The sequence below is a fragment of the Aptenodytes forsteri genome, unplaced genomic scaffold, assembly GCF_000699145.1.
Source record: "Aptenodytes forsteri isolate BGI_AS27 unplaced genomic scaffold, ASM69914v1 Scaffold146, whole genome shotgun sequence".
Classification (NCBI taxonomy): Eukaryota; Metazoa; Chordata; class Aves; order Sphenisciformes; family Spheniscidae; genus Aptenodytes; species Aptenodytes forsteri.
In genome coordinates, this window is record NW_008795128.1 from 1622862 (window position 1) to 1644144 (window position 21283).

The 21283-nt window shown below is 38.0% G+C and overlaps 1 protein-coding gene across 1 annotated transcript in view; it reads left to right on the forward strand.

Annotated features, from left to right (window-relative positions):
* The window catches only part of TTC17 (tetratricopeptide repeat domain 17), a 47938-nt gene that overhangs the window by 12970 nt on the left and 13685 nt on the right, over nucleotides 1-21283 (forward strand). The window contains exons 14-16 of the mRNA XM_009277470.1: nucleotides 870-1094; nucleotides 3267-3453; nucleotides 20884-21054. Of these exons, the coding sequence (XP_009275745.1) occupies nucleotides 870-1094; nucleotides 3267-3453; nucleotides 20884-21054 (583 nt within the window). The remainder of the gene's footprint in view (nucleotides 1-869; nucleotides 1095-3266; nucleotides 3454-20883; nucleotides 21055-21283) is intronic.

Below are 21283 nucleotides of genomic sequence, written 5' to 3' on the forward strand. Positions count from 1 at the left end.
TTGGATTGGACATTAATTTCGGTTGTTGCTTTTATACTTTAAACTCTTTGTAGAATTGGGTAACACAGAATGCTGAAAATATTAAAAACTAGAATGTAAGTGTTTCTAAACAATTTCAAACTGGTCTATCTGAAAGTGGATGTTTTACATAGCTCTGTCTACCTGTCAGTATTTTAAAGTTTTGCTATTTCTCCTGTAGGATGAGTGTTTTTCTGTTATAGGTCAAAGAGGAGGAAGGAACGTTCAAGATGTATTTGACACTTCCTCCATTATTCCATCTGCCCTCACTTGTTGCTTGCTATTTTATAATCTTTAAACAGTATCCAATGCATGTCACTTGTCAACTTTCATAAGACAAATAGATAACTAAATCTAAGAAAAAAGAACTCCGGAACCTTAAATTGACAGGAAATCTTGATGTTGGATATAGGACCTGGAAGCGCATCTAACTACAATTTAAAAGCTGCCTGACCTTCAAATTGTAACATTTCTACATAGATCTGTATTAATGTAATTTTAAGACTCTGAAGTGGCTCACAAATGTTGCTTCCTGAAGCTAGCTAACCGTTACCACTTTTATATTTTAAGGGATTTTGTGGTCATGATATAAGGCAGTCATATGAGTAGAGTGTGAGCAACAGTTGCTACTAAATTACAGTTCAGACTGTAAATCGGGTCAATTTGAGTAGAGTAGAGCAAATTGAATAATCTGCTAGCAGTCACAGCAAAGTGTAATTTGTATCTAGTTAATAAGGTAGTATGCAAGGGTGAGTTTTGTTTGTTTGTTTCTTACCAAAGAGCAGGCAATTCTGTCTTCCTGAGACACCACTTTGTGGGTGTTTTCATCCTTTTCCCTGACTCTCCTATAGCCGGAAGATCCTCTATGGCTTGTGCTTAATGAAGCTGGATTGTACTGGCGTGCAGTTGGAAATAGCACCTTTGCTATCACCTGTTTGCAAAAAGCATTTAATTTGGCTCCACATGAGTATCAGGACATCCCTCTGGTCAATCTTGCTAACCTCTTGATTCATTATGGTCTTCATTTGGATGCCAGCAGGCTCCTGCTGAAGGCTTTGGCCATCAATGCCTCTGAGGTAAGATGATGTGTTTTGTGTTCATTCAGCAGTGAATGTCCCTTCCTTCATTATTTTCTAAATACATGTTATTTGTTCTTATTTACCTGTGCATGCAGTTCAACTTCCAGCTTGTGATTTGCAACTGATGTTAATTTTCATTTAAATTCTTGATTGCACTGGGGGTGATGCTGGTTGCTGAGAATATAAACATCTAGAGCAGAAATTCTTCTTGCCTCCCAAAACCTGTATTATCAGCAGTGGCTCCAAGGAATCTAATCCTGGTGTTCTGGCAACATTTTCATCTGAAACAGAGATCTGTAATGCTGTCAGCATTGTATCTTGATTTGTAAAACCCTTAAAGTAGCACGTATGTCACCGAGATCTTTGGCTGTATAGACATCTTTCTGTGCCACTTGACTTTTTACCTGTACTGTTTTACTTGTCCCTAGATTTCATCTATATACCTAGAGAAAAAGCTGTGTTCTAGTTGTTTGGTGACTTTACTTTCAACCATAGATTCAAAACAGGTTTTTGTATTTCTGAATGGTAATGTTATAAACACTTTGTAGGTTGTCACCTATGGCATGTAGAAAGTTTCTGTATAAACTGTTTAAACTAAACTACTGGACTGGCCAGAACAATTGGGAAAAGGAGGCGGGGGGGTGTGGCAGGGGACACCTTTTCTCTAGCAAGTAATTTTGGTCTTACATTTGAGATGCTTCAGTAAGAAGTTCAAGTGACTTTTTCTTGTGCTTCTATCTCTGTAGTTAAATAAACAGAGGGCTTAAACCTGCTGGGCCACCAGTCACCTAGCACATAAAAAAAGCTAAAAGCAATAAGCTTTTTCAATATAGCATTCAGGAACAATTTTGCAATTGTTGGAAAGGAATCTAGCCTATTTAGCTGGCAGGTAAGAATGCAAAAAGGAACTATAGGAAGAACTATGCTTGAATGATGTGCCTTAAGAAGAACACTTGAAAGCACAGCCTTGGAGGGGAGGAGCCTAGGGATCCTTAGGACCATGCTGTGTGAGTAGGGCTTTTCTTCAAAAATATTGGTGAGTCCTACCTTATTACAATAATGCCTGCTCCTGGTTTTTTCAGGCATTCTCAGTCCTGTAATACGTATTGTATCAAAAAATCTGGCAGGAGAATTTGTACTTGAATAGTATTTTCTGGAATGTAAAGTAATGGAAAGTAAATACAAATTAAAATGAATTACAGCGACAGGGGGTGAAGGATGTGCTATATTAGCAAAAGCTTTAAAAAAAAAAAAATCGTGTTGGTCAGGTGGCACCTTTTTCTGAATGATGTTTAATAATACAAGCTAAGATGAGTTTGAAAAACCTTAAGCTATTGATCAGTCTCCACATTTTCAGATAATGAATGTAAAATTATTTCAGTGGAAAAAATGACTGCTAAATTACAATGTTATAGTCATTATTCTAGCATTATACCGTTAATTGCAGCAAATTACTTTGTGTAAGTGAAAGACTTTTGAGTCAACAAACAAAATGTAACGCTTTACTATGTGCCTGTATTAAAGTGCTAATTAAATTCTACCCAGTGAAAAAGGTGTTTATAATTTGTACTTTAAAAAAAATACATATTTTAGAAAGACTAGCCAAAAGCAGTGGACAAAAATATTAAGTTTTATAAAGAATTGAAAGTAAACATAAATGTATACCCCTAAGCTAGTGTGACATTGGTGTTTTCAGTAACCTAGTTCTGCTCAAGTAAATCCTGAACACTTGACAAATGAAATGCATCTGTCCTGCTAGGACGCTAGTAATATTTTTACATTTTTGCTGCCTTTTAATCATTCTAAAATGTCTTCAAGCATTTCAATTTAGTTCTTTGCTACTCTGTGCAGTAAGCATTATGTTTATGATGGGTTATAAGTAAATATTTAACGGTTCATTTCAGCTTGTGTGTATTTAACAGCTGTTTTTCATCGTAGGAAGATGGAATCCTGAACACAACCTTATGTCAAAACAGCTTTCGTTTAGCACCAATGCATCAACATGTTAGTTCTCCATTCTAAGAATAGGCAGTCCCTATTTAAGAAGTTTTCTAAATTCTTTCCAGCCAAATTTGGGAGGGTGTGGATTGACAGGGGGTTTTCCTAGTTGGCTTCAATTTTAAACAGTGAACGTATTTATGCTGCGGTATGTTGCTTTTCTTTTTGCAGCCCCTGACTTTTTTGAGCCTAGGAAATGCATATCTGGCTCTGAACAACATTAGTGGAGCCCTGCAGGCCTTCAGACATGCGCTGGATTTGACGACCAAGTGCTTCGAGTGTGAAAGCAGCCTGAAGATGATCCGCTGTTTGCAGTTTTATCCTTTTCTGTACAACATCACCTCTTCTGTGTGCCGTGGTAAGCAACTGCTGAAACATGGACCACAAGTGAAATAGTGTCTATTTGCCTTGGGTGTTGCACCTGAAATTCATGATTACTCTGCTTTTTTTCCAAGGATCCTCCCTTTTGTTTTATAGTGCTTTCTCCTTATAAGGACCAAGGTTGAGGCACTGCTTTTAATGGAAAAGTTACAGTCCATTAAGAAGTGCTTGTGGATGACTTCTTAAATATCTAGAGGGCTGCCACTGAGTGCAAATTACTTCCTGAGTGTGTCAGTAATACCTTAACAGCCTCACCGATATCTCTTACTGGTAAATGAGGAATTCTGGATTCAGTATTTATGGAAGTGCACAGCTACTACTGCTAGGGTACTCAACAGCCCCTTTGTACATCCCTTCAAATTTTACAGTCAGATGGATACGTTTTCTTAAAGCTGAAGAATTTGGTGAAGAGCAGTTCAGTTTTAATTCATATTCTTTCAGTGTGTTGAGTACTTTGGATGTAATTTTCTAGTCTTCAGTCTTTACAGAATAGACTATATTGTGTCAACATTATTTTGTTTATATGGGTTCTGTGGTCACTGCTCTTAACCCTCCAAAAATCTGTAAGAAGAATGACTTTGAACCCAATCTCTCCCAAAAAAATATTTTAAAATATTTGAGATAGAATGCTTTATAGTCCTTAGTGGCTACTTGTGAAAAAAACCCAAACAATAATAGCTGTTGGAGATCGATTCTTTCATTTCAGTGAATCCCACTGAATATTTCAAGTATTTTGTCTGTACTTGCATATGGCAATCTTGAAGAACATTTATGAATATATTTTGTAATCCCTTCTCTCTCAAATTGTTACTAAGGTATCTTTCCATCTAATCTTTCCTTTGTTTTTAAACAAAAACCTCACGAGAGAAATGTTTTTGATTTTTAGTATTGCTAGGACTTCCTCTGAATTTTTTTTTTTTTAATTCCCTCTCCAGTGGAAAGACATGGAGAAACCTCCTCTGATTTAGCATCTAGAACTATGCTATCTAAACATAGAGTAGAGGCCGTCATATCTCCTGGTACAATATGGATGATGCCATTGTAGGTGAAATTCCAGGACTATGCCATTAGAATAATACTATTTTTTATGGCCTTATGCATTTTTGCTCTGATTGACAGCACATCAGTTGTGCAGAGAAATGAATGCTGTTTGGCTCAATGTAGTGTAGTAAGTGGTATTGTGGCCCAACTGATGGGTGTCTTGCTGACTTCCATAATGTCAACTCTTACACTGGTACCTTTCATTGAATCTCTTAATGTCAGACTGCCCTTCTTTTAAAAATCCTGACAGATACCATAAGCAGTAGTGGAACTTGCACATTTCATCACAAGAGACACTGTTCTGGAAAAAAAATTCAATGTTGGTTTAATTTTTATTAAGATCTTCTTTAAAAGTGGCTGTAACTCAAAAGGGTGAAGTTTTTCCAGTCAAACCTTAATGATAGCCACTCTGTTTTGAAGTTAAGCAGAAAGTAATTTAAAGGTATACTCACAGAACTGAGATGGTAACGAGCAACGGCTGTATTTGAACCCCAAAGTGATCTTTTACATCTTTCTTTTCTTTTGTTCCTTAAACTTGTCATAATACTTAAAAAAATACTCCTCTAGTTTGGCTCATTCTTGGCTGCTGTTTGCATTGATGCCTGATCCAGGATGTTCATTCTGAGGTCAGCTATTACTGCATATACTGTTTAGGAAGTTTGTGTTTCTTGAACGTGAAGAAAAACCCATATCAAAAATGTTTATGAGAAAAATGTTATCTTTCCTTTTTTGCTAGCTTGGCCACAGGTTAACAAATTGGGTGTGAATATATTCATCTGGTACATTGGGGTTGTTTTTGTTTAAGGAATCTGTGAAGCTGCAAAATCAAAAGAGAGCTGAATATGCCTTAGCACGTTAATGTGCTCATTATATTTCAGTATTGCAGCATTTAAGTATTTTACTCTATATTTTTGCCCTTTTCTGGGACTCTTCCTGTCTTAATATTTCTTTCTTTCTCATTTCTATTTATAATATCCTTTAGGTCGTCTTTTGTCTGAGTGCAAGAAACCTGAAAGTATGAACCTGACGAATAGTGTAAATGTTCTTTGTACATTCTTGTGCAGAGTGTAAAATAAACATACTGGTTAATTCAACCTTGATGATGATTTGTGGTTTAAGTCAAAACTCAGAATTCAAAAATAGAAAGGTAGATTTGCCTATCTTATTTTCATAAGGTTTGGGGAAATATTTTTTTCCCCACTGTAAACTTCAACTGACTTGAGAGGAACCTTGACAGGCTGTATGAAAGTGAGGTTAAGTCTCCAAAACCAGAATTATTTCAAGAATGCGTATCCAGAAATCACACTTCACACTTAGAAGTATCCTGAAATTTTGGGATTCTTTTGTTCATCCTTCAGTCCAAAGAAAACAATTGAAAAAAGATTGTAAGTTTGAATTTTGAGCTTACGTACGTAATGCAATAGTATATACAATTACTCAACCACCACGTAGAACCGAAAAAATGCAAACTGTATTTAGATGCTAATATTTATCATTACCTGTTGCACTTGTGGCATTTGTTAAAATGTTAATATCATGTAGACTTACAAGATTCATAAAGCAACATAATCTTCTCTTGTTTGGCTCCATGGCAGACTGGAAGGCACATTTTGATGACAAGGTGCAAACTGAACCCTACTTTCACACACCTTTCTGAATGGGACTTTAGGTATAGAGCTAATGCAGCACATTTGTAAATACATGGATCAAATGTATGCTTGACAATCCCAGCATCACTGGATTGTTACTTCAGGAGGAGATTTTCACAGCCTTTCAGATCATGTGTTGCTGCTTGGGGACATCTGATATTGAATTTAGTTTGTCCTCTTGTTGTTATGCACTTGATGGCATGTCATAACTATTCATATCCTTTAAGATGGCTATGTTATGCTGAAAAATTTACCAAGGAATTGGAATGACAAATGTTGTCTCTGGTTTAATATCTTGTTCTGATAAGCATTCATTCAGTATTTCTGAAAGTAACAGCAGTAGGGCTGCCTGTGCTTTGGGTTGTAGGCCCATGTGATAGCTGTGTTTTTGCTTCGCCTGTCAAAAGCCTCTATTCACGAGAACTGAACTAACTAGCGAGTCACGGAGTTCCTTGCTCTCCTGCCGTGAGCCATTGGCAGAATCCAGCAAATGGTCAGTGGGAGTTATATGCTAGCATGGGATGGAATATGGGATCAAAAATCTGAATTTATAGTCTGATTTTTGATTACAGTATGTGCCTGGTGTATGTTTCAAATACGTGAAATGGGAATTTTCTCAAGCATGTTGGGACATTTGGACATGTTGGGACAGTTAGCATAGGACTTTGGAAGTGTGATAAACTAATGCTGACTTGTTGGATGCTTATAAGCTCATGTCTGTACTGCTGCCTGGTACTTTTTTTTTTCCTAACTTACCTCTGTTCTAGATAGAAATTTATATTTCAAACCCAAGTCACTTCATGCATGTGAGAAGAGGAATTAAAAACCTCAGACCAACACTTTTCTATTTAACTTCTGCCTCCTATATTGAAGTTTATATAAATGTTTCTTTTCATTGTAAAAGGATTTCTAAATCTGCAAAGGTTTTTGGTGGTTTTTTTCTTACGGAGGAGGTGTGTGAAGTGTCCAAAATTTAGTACAACTATGTCACCTGTGATGTATTTTAGGCAGCTGCAGGAGTTCAGTCAGTTGCAGCTAATATGGATACTATACAGCAACAGTGCTGCAGTGCTACATATGCCTCCATTACTTGGACCAACAAGCCCACATACGGCCTTATTCCCAAATAACTGAGAAAATGGTCGGAAGACTTCATTGTTATGGGATTATCCTGTGGTGGTCCTTCTAGAGGTGACTTGGCAGTGTTAAGGGTGTTGCTACTGAGTTACTGGCAAGTCAGTTCCTGAAGCATGTTAAGTAGCAGAAACTTTATGTTGCTTGACAGATACCTAAGCAGCTATATCTGACACACAAATAACAGGACCAAGAGACTTGCATAAAACTTTGTAAAAAGCTTAATGTGAAAAACATGGTCAACTCTCAGAGCTGCAGAAATGAGATGCTTTGGCTTTTGTGCTGCTTGTTAAGCTAGTAGAGAAAGCCAGCATTATTTTTGTCTGATACTGAAATGGTGCATTGCCAGGATTTGTTTTGCACACCTGTATTACTTTGCAAAAAATTGCAAGTAGCTTTTATCATGTGATAAGGTCTGTAGAGGAGTATCCAACTAATGCCTAAGGGATTGTTCCTGTGGCACTTCATTGGCTGATGTGAACATTCAGATGTTGTCAAACCTTATTAAAAAGGTTACAATATACTGGAAGCATATTTTTAGTGTGGTGGTCAGCTGGCCATTGAAACATGCTGATTTGTTAATTGCTGTTGCATAGGACTTTTCCTTGTGTGTAAACAGAATTGCTGCTTGGACAAGCAGAAGTCATATGTACTCAAAATATTTTTATCTGACTGTAAGCATCTACCTCTGACTGACAGTTCCAATTCGTTATGAGCTCATGCACTTCACATTCTTTTAGACAAGATCAAAATTCAAAATCTTAAACTTTATTAATAGACTGATGGTATTCAAAACATGAAGGACAACTTGTTTCAAGCTTCAAGTTTCTGTAGTCTCACTGTCTTTCATTACATGGCAGGATATTGCTTTTACAAAAAGCTTTGTGCTGCTCTGGTCAAAGTAGAGACAGTGTGAGTACATTATGAATGTATGTGCATGCCATCAAGATACCTGAATGCTTTTTTGTAGTGAGTGTGTATGCTTGTGAAAGCAATGCATACTTCCTTACTTTATGACTTAGTTCTGTAATGTATACAGCAGTAGCTTAATGATCTGCTTTAAGTATGGTTTTAGTGCCCTCTCGTGGTACAAATACCCTATACCACATGAAATCAAAAGTCTTGTTTTATTTCATCTACTTCCTCTTAAATAAAACATGGAGAAAAGGTATTTGATCTTTAAGTGTATGGATTTTTCCTTTGTCCCCCAGCACTTAAGTTCTTACAAAGTTAATAAGCTTAGACCTTTAAGCAAATTGACCTGAAGAGGAGAGGTTGACCTGAAAGGAGAATCTCTGCTTGAAACTCTAATAGTAAGCTTATGGACAGATTAAATAACTTGCTTAAATCAACATCACAGTTTAAGCTTCTGACTCTAACTTGACAGCTTCAATCACTTCAAGTTCCCTATAGCGATTTCAGACACACAAACACTAAGCGAAAGCATCGCATACATTTTCTTTACAATAGCGTGTTAAAACATAGAGATTTAAAATACTTTGCATTTTTAAATGCACCTTTCACTTACTTAGTGAAAGTACAAGCTATGACTGACTTGATAGTCCCAGCAAGGGGCTGCTAAATTTTGCTTCCATTTGCTATAGCATGAGGTTCTTCTAGACATTTTTGTCATAATTGCATCTTAGTTTCCTCCTTCTCAAGCTGCTGCATCTTGTTCTTCTAAGGAATGCTCATCACTTACAGTGTTAATAGGTGGAAAGAGGGGATGTTTACTCTTGGTGCAAAGGGTGTTGAGCTTAGCTCAGAATTTAATCTTGTTTTAGTTGAAGCAAAAGGCCAGGATCTATACTAATTGTATGGGGTTCTGAACTGAACACTACTGTATGTTTAAAATTCAGCTTTTTCTTTCTTTGACTTGCGTGTCATGTAAAGGCAGAATTCTTGAGTGCTCCCAAGCCTTATTTAGACTACCACAAATGTTAGTACTCTTATTTATCTGATTATATTAATGAAAGACATGGGATCTGTGACTGTTCATTTCTCTGTTGCTTTTACTCTCTCTCTCCATTGCCTTATGGGAAAGTTCATCTGTGTAAACAGAATAGTCAACCCCAGTAGGGTTTTTAAACAAGCAGAATTCTATGAAGCACGCGAACAGCTTGTTGGAGCTCTCAGAAACACATCATGGCAAATGTTTGCATTATCATTTAATAGTAGCATAGAGGAAGTGGGTTCTGTCTTAAACAGTAGCAATTCTAAAATCAATGTTAGCATTTGAAGTTAAATACTCGGTTGCTTATTTCTACCCCCTACACACACATGTGTGCACCCGCGTGCCTGTTGTTCACCCTGCAAGTTCCACCTGGGATCCAAAAATCAAGTTAGATTCTTTCTCCCTTGAGCATCTCTGGCAACAGAGATCATACAGTGTCAGTCCATCTGAAAGATCTGTTGGTGCTGCAGAAGTGGAATCTAGGTCACTGTGTTTGGGCTTTGCAGTGCTGAAGGAGTAAGAGGAGGTTAAATTGTACTTGTGTAGAATGAAAACATCTTATTGAATGCAGGCAGGTGGGAGATACGGAGAATGAGGACTGCTTTTTGTCCTGTTGGAGGCAGACATCCCTAGGGGGTGGGGGTGTCAGGAAATGTCAGACGTGCCTCTGACTGGGACATCCTGGAGAAATCTTATGTGAGAATTTGCTCTGTGGGAATAACGTGACCTAATTATTCTTTCAGTTTTATGGTACTGTTTCTGCACCACTAGCCCAGCAAGGGAAGAAGCAGTTCCTACCATCCACCTTTGCTGCAATAATCATGGCATTCCTAGAATTTTAGTGCTGTGATCTGGAAGATGGTTGACCAGACGCAGGCTTTTTGGTATTTTTTACTATTGATTTGGTGCCTGCTGTATAAATCAGATCTTTCCCTGAAAAGTCTTTGTCTAGTGTCTCTTGGGTGGCTGAAGGAAGTTGAAAATTAAGGACCTCACCCTGATAGTGCCATGCCAAGCTTACTTTGAAACCTGTCTTTCCTTTCTGAGCTCCATGTATTCTTCTTCTCAAAACTGTGCTGAGATGTATAGATTGAGATTCTTAAATTTAAAAATCAAAGAATAGGGTACTATGTTAAACATGGCATTTTTAGCTACACCAGTATCCAAAGTCTGTATACCCATTGCTCATGCACATTGCTTCCAAGCTACTGCTTGCTGGAAAGCTGTTACGTATCTTAAAGGCTTCTATAACCAGCAAACAAAGCATGCTGTCTTAAGTATATCTCTGTTGCTCAAATGTCATTCTCTTTTGCATTTGTTAAACACATTAATGGGTGAATTTGGTCTGCAGCTTCTTTTTATGCTAACGTTAGGTGATTTCTTTACATCATGCAAAGTCTGTCTGGCTAGCTTACGTACTTACTCTGCTTGTCTACAGCATGACAGTGTACCTAACAACTTCTCCCAACAGTCATCAGTCTCGCTTTGCATCATGCTCTGTTAAGAATGGTATGCCTGCAATATTTAGTGTTCTGTATTCATTCTGTCTTTTCCCAGGATCAGAAGGCCACAGGCTAACAGAGGAGGGAGAAGAAAGTCATGGCCTCAGCTGCAGGAGTAACTGAGGAAATGGGGATAGCACGGTGGAAGGGAATTTAGAATTGTAGGAGAGTTCAATGATAGTTTACCAATGCAAAACTACTAATATATGAAGGAAAAGCAGTACAGTATTAAACTAAATATAATATGACATTTCCCATTTTTATCTGCCTTTATAGTGCAAATGATTCTTCATGATATGTTATCTGGATCCTTCGGTTACTTCAGCATAACTACATGCTCATGTCGTAGGAGGAGGATCGTCAGGGGTTAGAGTGGAAGGGAAAAAGTTCTCTTTCCAACTAAATTTTTCAAAACCTGATACCTTCAGTTATCAGACGTATTAACTTTTCTCTGCAATGTTTTTGGTGCTTTTTTTGTGATAGGAATGTAGAGAAAATGAGACACGTTTGCTACTGTCTGTGTCTTCATCTCTTTTTAGGAGGCTGCTTTTGCCAGTGGCAATTTCTTGCACGTAGCTGCTAAAAATTTGTACAGAACCTGAATAGTGTGCACTGCCTAGAGCTGGACCTTTTTAAACAGGTCCAACAACTGCATATGTTCAACAGCCTTTTTAGGAGGAATAGTAATTCCCCAGCTACATCTCCAGGAAGATGTAGTTGCACAAACAACTTCATAGTAAAGCTGTACAGACTGAATTAGTGAGTTGGTTAAAGCATGCTTTGAAGAGAAAGAACATGTGGTCCCCACGTATGGTAGAACTGACAACGCGCAGTTTAGTGCCATTAACAATTTGCCAAGACCTTGAAGGCTGTATTCACTTGGCTTAAATCTGAGAACTTGTAAAGTGGTGATGTGTAGCCTCAGCCTGTAATGAGTCATGTTGAGATTGTCTCAAAGCAGCATGCAATGCCATGTGCGCAGATTAAAATGAGCACTGCATGCTGAGCCATGGAGTGCCAGGCACTTAACTACCCCTGATCTGTCTACTTTATTGATTTGTTTTTTCCTTTTAAGGTTGGTTGCCTGGTTCATGTGAGTTTGCGTTGTACTTTGACTGTCCTCAAAGCTTTAAATCTATCATCTGTTCTGGCTACTAGTGACTGAAACTAGGACAATTCAAAGTTGCCCTAGAGGAAGAGATTGATGCTTCTTGAATGCAGCAGTTTTGGGGAGAAGGGACGTTATTCCAAAAATTCCTAGTCTTTCTGCAGGCACTGTTATACAGCTTTGTACTATTCTGGCAGTGTGAGGAGAGTATTTTCCCGCTGAATCCTAAACTAGGATGGTTGGCAGTATTCTTGTCAAACTTAACCTTCTGCAGGTGTTCCTCACCTGGCCTCAAGAAGAGGCCAATCCAATTCTTGTTCATCACTCCCCCAAAATCAGGATTGATTTTTTTTATCTTATTTACAGCAACAACTCTGCTTCTTCATGGAATTGTGTAAAATGTGGCCTGTCGGACAAACTGCTAAGCACTTAAAAGCTATCTTAGATTAATAAGGGGCATACCTACCTGACCAGTTAACACATCGTTTTGCTGTTTGAGTGTGTCAGCGTCTCTGCTTTGATCTCCGTTTAGGAGGAAGATTGCATGGGTATCTATCCCAAACAAATCTGTAAATTGTCATGGATCAAGTCTGACTATTAATCTGCTCTTGTTGAGCAGTATAACCTAGTGAAGAGATACACAGATAAACATAAATACAGCCTATCAAAAATATTTTCTTAAAATAAAAAATATGAATCAGGTCCTTGTAGAATACTGTTTAAATTCCAATATGGTGCAGACCTTACAGACAGAGTGGTAGTCAAAAGACACACACATAAGGCCATTACTTGGCTTTATAGTGTCAACCCTGTATGTTGAGAGAAGTGGAAAGCTAACAATAGCTCATAATGGGGTTAGTTAACTGTTGTAGAGTTCAACTGCGTGATGCCATTTCTCATGAGTGGGTTGTTACTCTTGTACTTAAAGTCCCTTCTAAACTTGAGTTCATAGGAATTGTAGGATCTAACAGGATCTAACAAAATATTTAATGTTTAGCATAGGAAGATGTATGTAGCTTATGATGGAGGAAAGATTAGAAAGAGAGCAAAACAAATGCAGGCCACTGTTGCCTTTGCTTATGCTAGTGATCCTTAAACTAAGAATTTCCATGGCTTAATCAGGAACAGATTTCAGAAGTGTGTGGTGTGCAGGGAACTAAATATTAGTCATTCGATATTCATAGCATACATTATACTGTGATCTACTGTGGGTGAGTGTTTATTGTTAAGGAATTAATAAGTAACTATTTTCTTACCTGACAGTAAAAAAAAAAAATCTGGCACATAGGAGAAGTCACTGAGGACAAGCCTTTGTCTTCAGAACTTACATGTGCTTGTTTCTCTTGCTTTCTTTCCCCAAAACAAAAAAAAAAAAAATCAAGCTATTCTTGAGGCACAGCCTGAAATTCAGACTGGAGTGCTACTTACCTTCCTACTCTGTAGGTAGGACCAGAGTCCCCTGAAAGAGACATTTTCTAGTCTTTCATCCACTGACAGGATTGGAGAGTTTAAATTTAGATGTTTAGATGTTTCTATGGTTTGGGCCCTATTCCCAGGCATCGTAGAGCAAGTTATGGCTTCTAGATGTGTGTCATAAAAAAACCAAGCTCCTGTTTTAGTGGGTGGTGAGGAAGGAGGAGAGTGAAGACTTTAGGTAGTCAACCTCTTTGATTTTCGCCTCCCTGTTTTTAACTGTGGAAGAGGTGTTGGGGGGGAGGGTTGACATTTTCTACTCTGTTATAAAGTAGCCTACTGAATTCTTCAAGATGTTTTGCATGCATGTCCCTTATTAGACTGCATTGTGTTCTAATTTAAATAGGTTTGTCTTCCTCTTTAATTTTTTTTCAATGTTTTATTTATCACTTCTTTGTATTTCATAAGGAGAATTTGTGTGTCTGTTCATCAGGGACTGGTCTGTTACGTAATGGTGAGGTATTTCTCTCACTTAATATGAACAAGAAATCGGGTTACGTATTGTTGGCATTTGTATGTTTTGAAAGGTTTAATCAGAACTGCTGTAATGAGACAAATAGATAATCTTTATAGCTAAGCAAATTTAGAGGCATCTTATGGCTACAAATTAGATTTAAAAACTATTTCCCTATGAGTGAGAACAGTTGTTTTGCTATATAATCCTCTTAATTGAAAACGTGTTGTTGGAATAAATAATAAAAAAGAAAGAACTTTTGTATGCTTCATTTTGTGTGCTTGAGTCTAAATTTTGACCACATAAATCATCATCCTGTTTTTTGCTGTGCATCAAACCAAAGCTTGTTATGTAGCGCACTCTTCTGACTACTTGATTTTGAGCATGCCTCTCATCATCTTTGAAGAACGGCCCCTGACCGCTCATGTAAGGGTGGGATTTAGAGAAGGTAGGAATTTATGAAAATCAACTTTTAAAATACCTCATGCTGCTTTTCATTATTTGTTCTCCATACTTAGTTTTTATTTTTCAGTTAACAGTACGTCCTGTCCTTTTGAAAATGTTTATTTTTGTCCTGTAACTTCCAGTTTTGCAAAGGAGGGTTTATATTAAAGGAAAAAGCTGAAAATGAACAGTGTTTCTGTGTGGAGAGAAAACACACCAAAAGCTTAGTCCAAATTTTGGGCACTACACTCATCATTCTCTGCCAGTACCTGTATTGATACTTACCTTGAAATACTTGACCAGAGAGGGAACTTAGTATACTCTGTCCTTCGTTATTCCAGAATAGTAGCTATGATGATATGTGGGTAGTAGATACTCTTTTTTTTTTTTAAGTGATTTATCCAGTATGGTACAACTGTAAAGGTACTGGAGGTACACTTGTGTTACTGTTATGGAGCCTAGTCATGCCTTCTTGAAACTAGCAGTGATACTGTTGGGTTAGAGCAAGACTGACCGCTGGGTGGGCTGTTTGGCTTTTCAAGTCTGCAACAAGGCTTCGAACAATTTTATGCTTCTGCAGATGTAGGTTGCCCATCTGCTTTGTATCTTTCCTGGGTCCTATAGTACACAGTGAATATGTCGTAGGACTTGTGGATTTCTCTTCAGTTAAATATAGACCTATCAAACATTCACAGGTCAGTATTGCATAGCCAGGTAATTGTAATTAAGAACTTCTACTTTTCTTCTCCCTTTACTTCCCTGCTCCGTTTGTCACTTTGATCATTTTCCACTAAAAATAAACTGAGAACGTTTTGGTTTTGTTTTGTTTTGTTTTTTTTTACACTCGTGTGTGTGGAAAGCACCAAATTTTCTTTGGTATTGCTTCTGGAGCACAGCGCTGTCTTGCAGTTCAGCAGTTAGGACTTGTGACCTTTCTGTAATGTTTTTGATGACAATCCTGTTCAGTCATAAGTGGTTTGCAGGTTCTGCTTTCAAAGCTCAATCATGGGATTCATTTTGAAGTGTAAATATGTATTTTTTCAGGAAAACAGTAAGAAAAAGAATGCATGAATTTTAGAGCAAAATCTTAATAGAACCATGTTAATTTATAATTAAGGTGAGCAGAGCAGCAGTAGGTGCTAAAGGTAGGTCTCTTTTCTAGTTACTGCTCATCCTATTGCTTTTAAAATGCATCTCAATAACTGGCATGGATTTTTTTCCCTTAACAAATGTTTTGCAATCCAATATCTGTTCATATGTGATTGGAATAAAATGGTTGCTGTTAATGGCTCACAAGATCTTTAGGAAATTATCATGTTCACCTTGAAACATAAAGGTAATTTGGGTATGCAGTGTGTTAATCACCAGTGTTAACATTGCCGTGAAAGTCAAAGCTCATGTTTTGTATTTGTCTGAAGGGTGGCCTCTCAAACAGCACTTCCCCGTAACACTCCCCTGGCTTGTTAATGTCATATTGCGATGAAGTCACCATGGTGCAGAAAGTAAGACAGTTCTTCAGGTGCTAGTTTGGCCCAAATTTTGATGACTGAGATCACAGTAGTTTTAGGTGCACAAAAGGGTTCTGGTAGGTGAGTTCATTCATTCCAGATTATTTTTGTAAACCCTGGTAAATTATATTGCCTGTGACATGAAGCACTGAATAAGACTTGTTCTATAAAAGTGGTGGGTGAAAATATGCTGGTTTTCAGTTTAATTTCTATACTGGATATATTTTAGCCTAATTCTAAATATGCAGTGTCACCCAAGCAGGGAGCACCCCTAAAGTTTTCACATGACCTAAGAGCAGCATTAATTGTTACACATTTTCGTGTGTAAAGTGGTAATATACCACCCCCTTTGACCTGTATCTCTGCATCTGTGTAAGCAGTGACTAGCAAAAATAAAAAGGAGACTGTTTATTGGTGCACTGCTCCTGAAATGTCTGTGGATGAGACTATTCATCTGTGTGCAGGGATTAAAAACTATTTCCATTAAGCTCAGTGATATGTCATTCCTGCTATAAAAACAGAGAACTACCTTTACTGAATTTCACTGTGGGGAATACTAGTTTTGAGCGTGCATCAAAAAACAAGTATGGAGTTAGTAACTCCTGTTAGCAGCTTGGTTTCGGTTTGTTCTGTACTCTGACAATTCAGGTATTAAGCTGACTTACATCTATATTAAATAGAGTTCTCTCTTTGCATTGTTTAACCATAAAGGGGCACATCATTTAAGTGACACTTACCTCCAGATAACTTGCATTTTGCATAACCTAATGCAAGTCACTGACTACAGCAATAGTCACTTGACTCTTGTAATCATTCAAGAGATAATCCAGCTCTGCTTATTCCAAGCGGTAGGAAAAAAATCAGTACCTAAATTTTAAATGACTTAACTTTTAGTTTTGAAGCATTATTCTGCCATCGTAATTTCTAAATATGTACCAAAAAATTTAAAGAAATTAGTTTGTCTTATCATAAGAAGTTAGGAGCCAATAGTTTTCTTAAACCTAGTATGTTGGAACATAGATGGTGGAGTTACAAACGCCCTATTTCGCAAGCTCTGCACTGACAAACAGAGAATAACAAGTCAGTAAAAACTCTTTGCTGACCAAAGACACTTGGAGATAATTTTACTTTCTATTTCCAATGCTGTTGATGACACCAAATCATCTATCTTAAGTTGGTATATAGGAATTGAACAGTGAAAATGTTTAGTGAGGCCTCATTCTCTCTGCCAGATGTACCACAAGACGCAAACAGCTACAGTGGCAGTTAATTTAGATTTTTAAAACAATCAATGCCCTCTTTAATGGTGAAGTTTGATTACTTTCAAGACCTTCCTCAAGGTGCAGCACTTCCATGTGATACACTGGGGGTGTTTGTTCATCTTTTCTCTTTTCCATACTTTTCATGTTTCTTTCCTTGCTTTAGGTAAGTGGCTTTCAGTCTGAGAGTCTGGAGTCACCTAAATTGACAGAAGTTTGCTCTTAAACAAACAAACAAAAAACCACCGTGTAGTACCAAAAAAGTTTATATGTAATAAGGGAAATTCATAATTGTTTCCAAGTGCGACTTTTCTCAGAAATGTGGCAATATGAAGTATGCTTCAGAATAAATATTTGTTATCCCTTTATAGATGAAGCAAGTCTTCACCGTCAGTTACTGCATCACTTCTCTTTCTACTACTACTTCTACTATTTCTCCTTCTTTGCTACAGATGTCAACACTCTGTGTGTTTCTTTCCTTACACTAAGTGGCTTTCAGCTTAAGAGTTTGGAATCATCCAATTCCTAAACAAGAACTTAAGTCTGACTTTGGGGGGTTTTTTAGCCCTACCAACTGCAGTAGGTACCACAGCTTCAGTGGACCCTTGAGAGGGGTCCTGAGAATCGAGAAGGTGGGATGGATGATCTAGCACATGTTTTCTATATTTAAAATGTGTGTTGTGCTAATGCTGTACAAGTGCATTCACATTGGCCCCAAAAAATTACAAACTAGAACAATATGAGAAATAGAGACCTTTAATATATAATACTGTGCTCTGCTTTTAATCTCCAAGGTCTCAATGCTTCAGTTTAGAGTTTGTATTTGCTTTTTCTATCCAACGGATTTGCTTTATAATTTAGGAGCTTTTCTCTTTTTTTTTTTTTTTCCTCCCAATTTCTGCATTAACCTGGCACAATCAGACTATTCATTTGTGTTATTTCCATCACTTAAATAAAGGCCCAGACAATTATTTTGTGTCATCTCTGTAGCATCTTTGTTTTGCTGCCTGGAACATATTAACCAGGTCTCATAATACACAAGGTAGGACAGACTCTGATCCACTTTCCTCTGAGCTTTCTTAGCTCTGCTGAATCAATAGGAAAAGTGGCAACAGCTGCTCTCAAAATAAATGAGCAAGAAAGTGATCCTTCTCTAGTAAGCTGAATTGATCAAGTACTATGAAGTAGTTTTAGACCTCCAAGTTTTGTAGCTGCAATATCACTGTGTCAGGACTTTACACCGAAAATTCACACGTGCATATTTAGACAACCGAAATGTTAATAAATAATACAGAGCTGAACATTTGTAGGGTGGCAGTCACTTTTGCCCTTCACACAGCTAAGGTGCTGTAAGTATTGCAATGGTACAACTGATGTTCTACAGCCAGCGAATGTGCCTGGAGTTTGGGGCCGCTGCTGGCCTCACACCCTTACCTGGTGGTCTTCCCCATTGGTCTTCAGGCGTCCGGCTGATAACAAGCTGTGAAGTTCTGACTTGCGGTGTTTTGGTACCACCAGCTTCATGGTACGCTCATCAGAGATCTTGACTTCCATTGGTTTTTCAACCAGCATTTTTTTTTTTCTCCTGCAATGTCAGACAACTGAAAGCAGCAATTTGAAAAAATTAGGCCACTCGGGTTTCCACATATAGCAGTTCTCAGATCCCAAGAAAGCCAGTACTCTCATCTAGTCTGTTTTTAGCTGTCACTGTTTGTAAATTAATATTAACAGAGTTGGTCTTAAGTAAAACTTTAAGGGCCATCATGGTTTTTTCCTTCTGCTTGCTATTTTCAGGTTTTTTTCTGGTTTTGGTGTTTTTATTTCAATTAAAAATAGTTGTCTGTTTTTCAGCCCCTTTGCTTTTTTCTTTATACTAATGATGAGTTGACCTTCAGCAAAGGGAATTGTGGTCATCACATTACTGAGAAGCACTTGACTTGCATCAAAATCAGGCTGGTTTGATGTCAGGCAGGGGGACTACTTTCAGGTTTAGGGTTCTGTGTACACTGTTTCTCATAAATTAAACATGAGGATCTCCATATATGGAAGTGATTTTTTTTAATTAAACCAATTTTTTTATTGACAGCATGGGGGAGGTGGGGAGGGGATTAAAGAAAGAGTCAATGACTGATAGAGTAGGAAAGGAAGAGTATAACTGTATGGTAGATGTTAGAAGACTTTATGAAGTTAACTGCTTCTGTTTTATATATTTACTCATAAAATAATATTGATTTCTATAGGGCAGAAAAGGTAGGGCAAGAAATAGTTTTCACAGAGGATTTATGAATATAGTTTTATTTGTTTGATTTTGGTGACACACCACCCCCACCCACCCCAAAAATACTGGTCTGTTTCTCCTCCAAAGATGCCACGTGAGTGTTCACAGATGCAAAAGTAGAGAGCGTACAGCAAAAAGCTATAGTTTCACTTGCTGAGAAGTGGTGGAACAGATTATCCTTACACGAGAGTTACAACCATCCTCTCATCCTGCTGGCCTGATAAAAGAGTAAGACCTAAAAATATTCTTTTGTAACATGGGATCATTGCGTGGAGAAGAAAGGAGTCACTGATCTACTTTATTCACATTCTTCATATTTTATGCTGCTGGTTGAAAAAAATAATGCTTTCCGTATGCATGGAGCAATACAATTTGCATTCATGAGGGTAGAATGGGGAACATACTTGACAATCTTGCATTTAATTTCAGCTTTCCTTGATTCACTGTGTGCTTCTTAATTCATTTGTATATGTATGCTGTTTTCACTCACAAGTGATTGAAATAAAGGAAGGAGGGATTTGAGAGCAGCAGCTTTGTACACAGAACGTGTTTTTCTCCGTGGTGACAGGCTTCCCGTGTGATGATAGGCAGGTGCCCCGGTCCATGTCTCAGTCCCATAGCTGTGCAGTGGGGTTCGGGGCAGCTCCCAGCCTCTCGCACATGTGGAGAATCCTGTCTATACCTGCACAGCTCTGGGGGTTGGCCAGGGGAGCAGCTCTCTAAACACTTCTTGCCCTGGAAGACTGGAAGGTAATTAGTATTAGAAAATCTGAGTTCTTTAGTTAAAATGTATTTGAGATCAAAAATATTGCTACAAAGTTGCAGGTGGCCACCGTTTAAACTCTCTGAAAGCTTAACAGTGTCTCACTGAAGGATGCTCAAAGGCTAGTGTTGCAAGTTTGCACTTTTTTTTCATCTGCTCATTACTGGCTCTACATTTGGATTTTTCCAATGTTATTCCTAGATCTTTGTATTTGGTGGAATCTGAGCCTGTAACCTGACCACAGAATTATAGATGTTAAATTTTCAGCTGAATAAACGTCTGATTTTTGGCACAGATTAATACCCGTAGCTTTTGTCTGTCTATTTAATGAGCTAGTCTTACCTACGAACTGTCTATTGCTGGCACAGGTCAGAGCCTGGCAATCCTCTGTCAGTCTGCCTTGGCCCTTTTTCTCTTACACGTAAGCACGGTGAGCATTATGGTGTCTTAAGTGAAGTTCATATGGCAGGCAACTCCCACGTGTGGTGCAGTGTCACTAAAAACGTGTCTTGGGAATGCTCATTGGAGTGGCCACCAGCACACAGTAATTTTCTACGTGCTGTGCAACCTTCCCTCAAAAGATACCTGATTTTTCTTTCATTAGTAGTTCACAGTGTGTACCTAATAATATTGTTTCCTGTAACTGTTTTAGGTGATCTGCCTTGTCAAGAGGCAGATCAGCTTTTTAATCACTGAATGAAGTCTTTCATACCTTGTAGAATTATTCTGTTAAACCGTATGTAGAAAACTGGAAGACTGTAGCTTCCTCAGTACAGCTTCTGCACTTGTATCCAGGAGCAGCGGTCTTACATGGTGTATCAGTAAACTTCTCTCTTTCAGGCCACTGTCATAAGAAAAATCCAGATGGCAGTCATGACAAGGAGAAATACTTTGATGACTACCATGAGTCAGTTACAGCAGTGGCAGAAGGACACTCTGAGGGAGGTACAGAAGATCCAGAAGTCCTTACTCAGAGTTCAGCAAGGGATCCCTCCTTCTTGAGACTGGAAAGTAAGTCAGCCTTACAAAATCAGTGCTGGCAGATGAATCGGTTTCTAGATTTTTCAGAAGAGCTATCTTCCTCCAAGAAGCTACATTTTCCCCCCTTTGTCTGTAAAGTGGCAAGTAACCCTTAAAACCGGTTTCATTCTGTTCACTGTTCTTCTCCAATTCTAACATCAAAATGCATTAAATCAAAAAATGAGGTCAAGGTTTAGATGCTTTCCAAGCTAAAGGATGT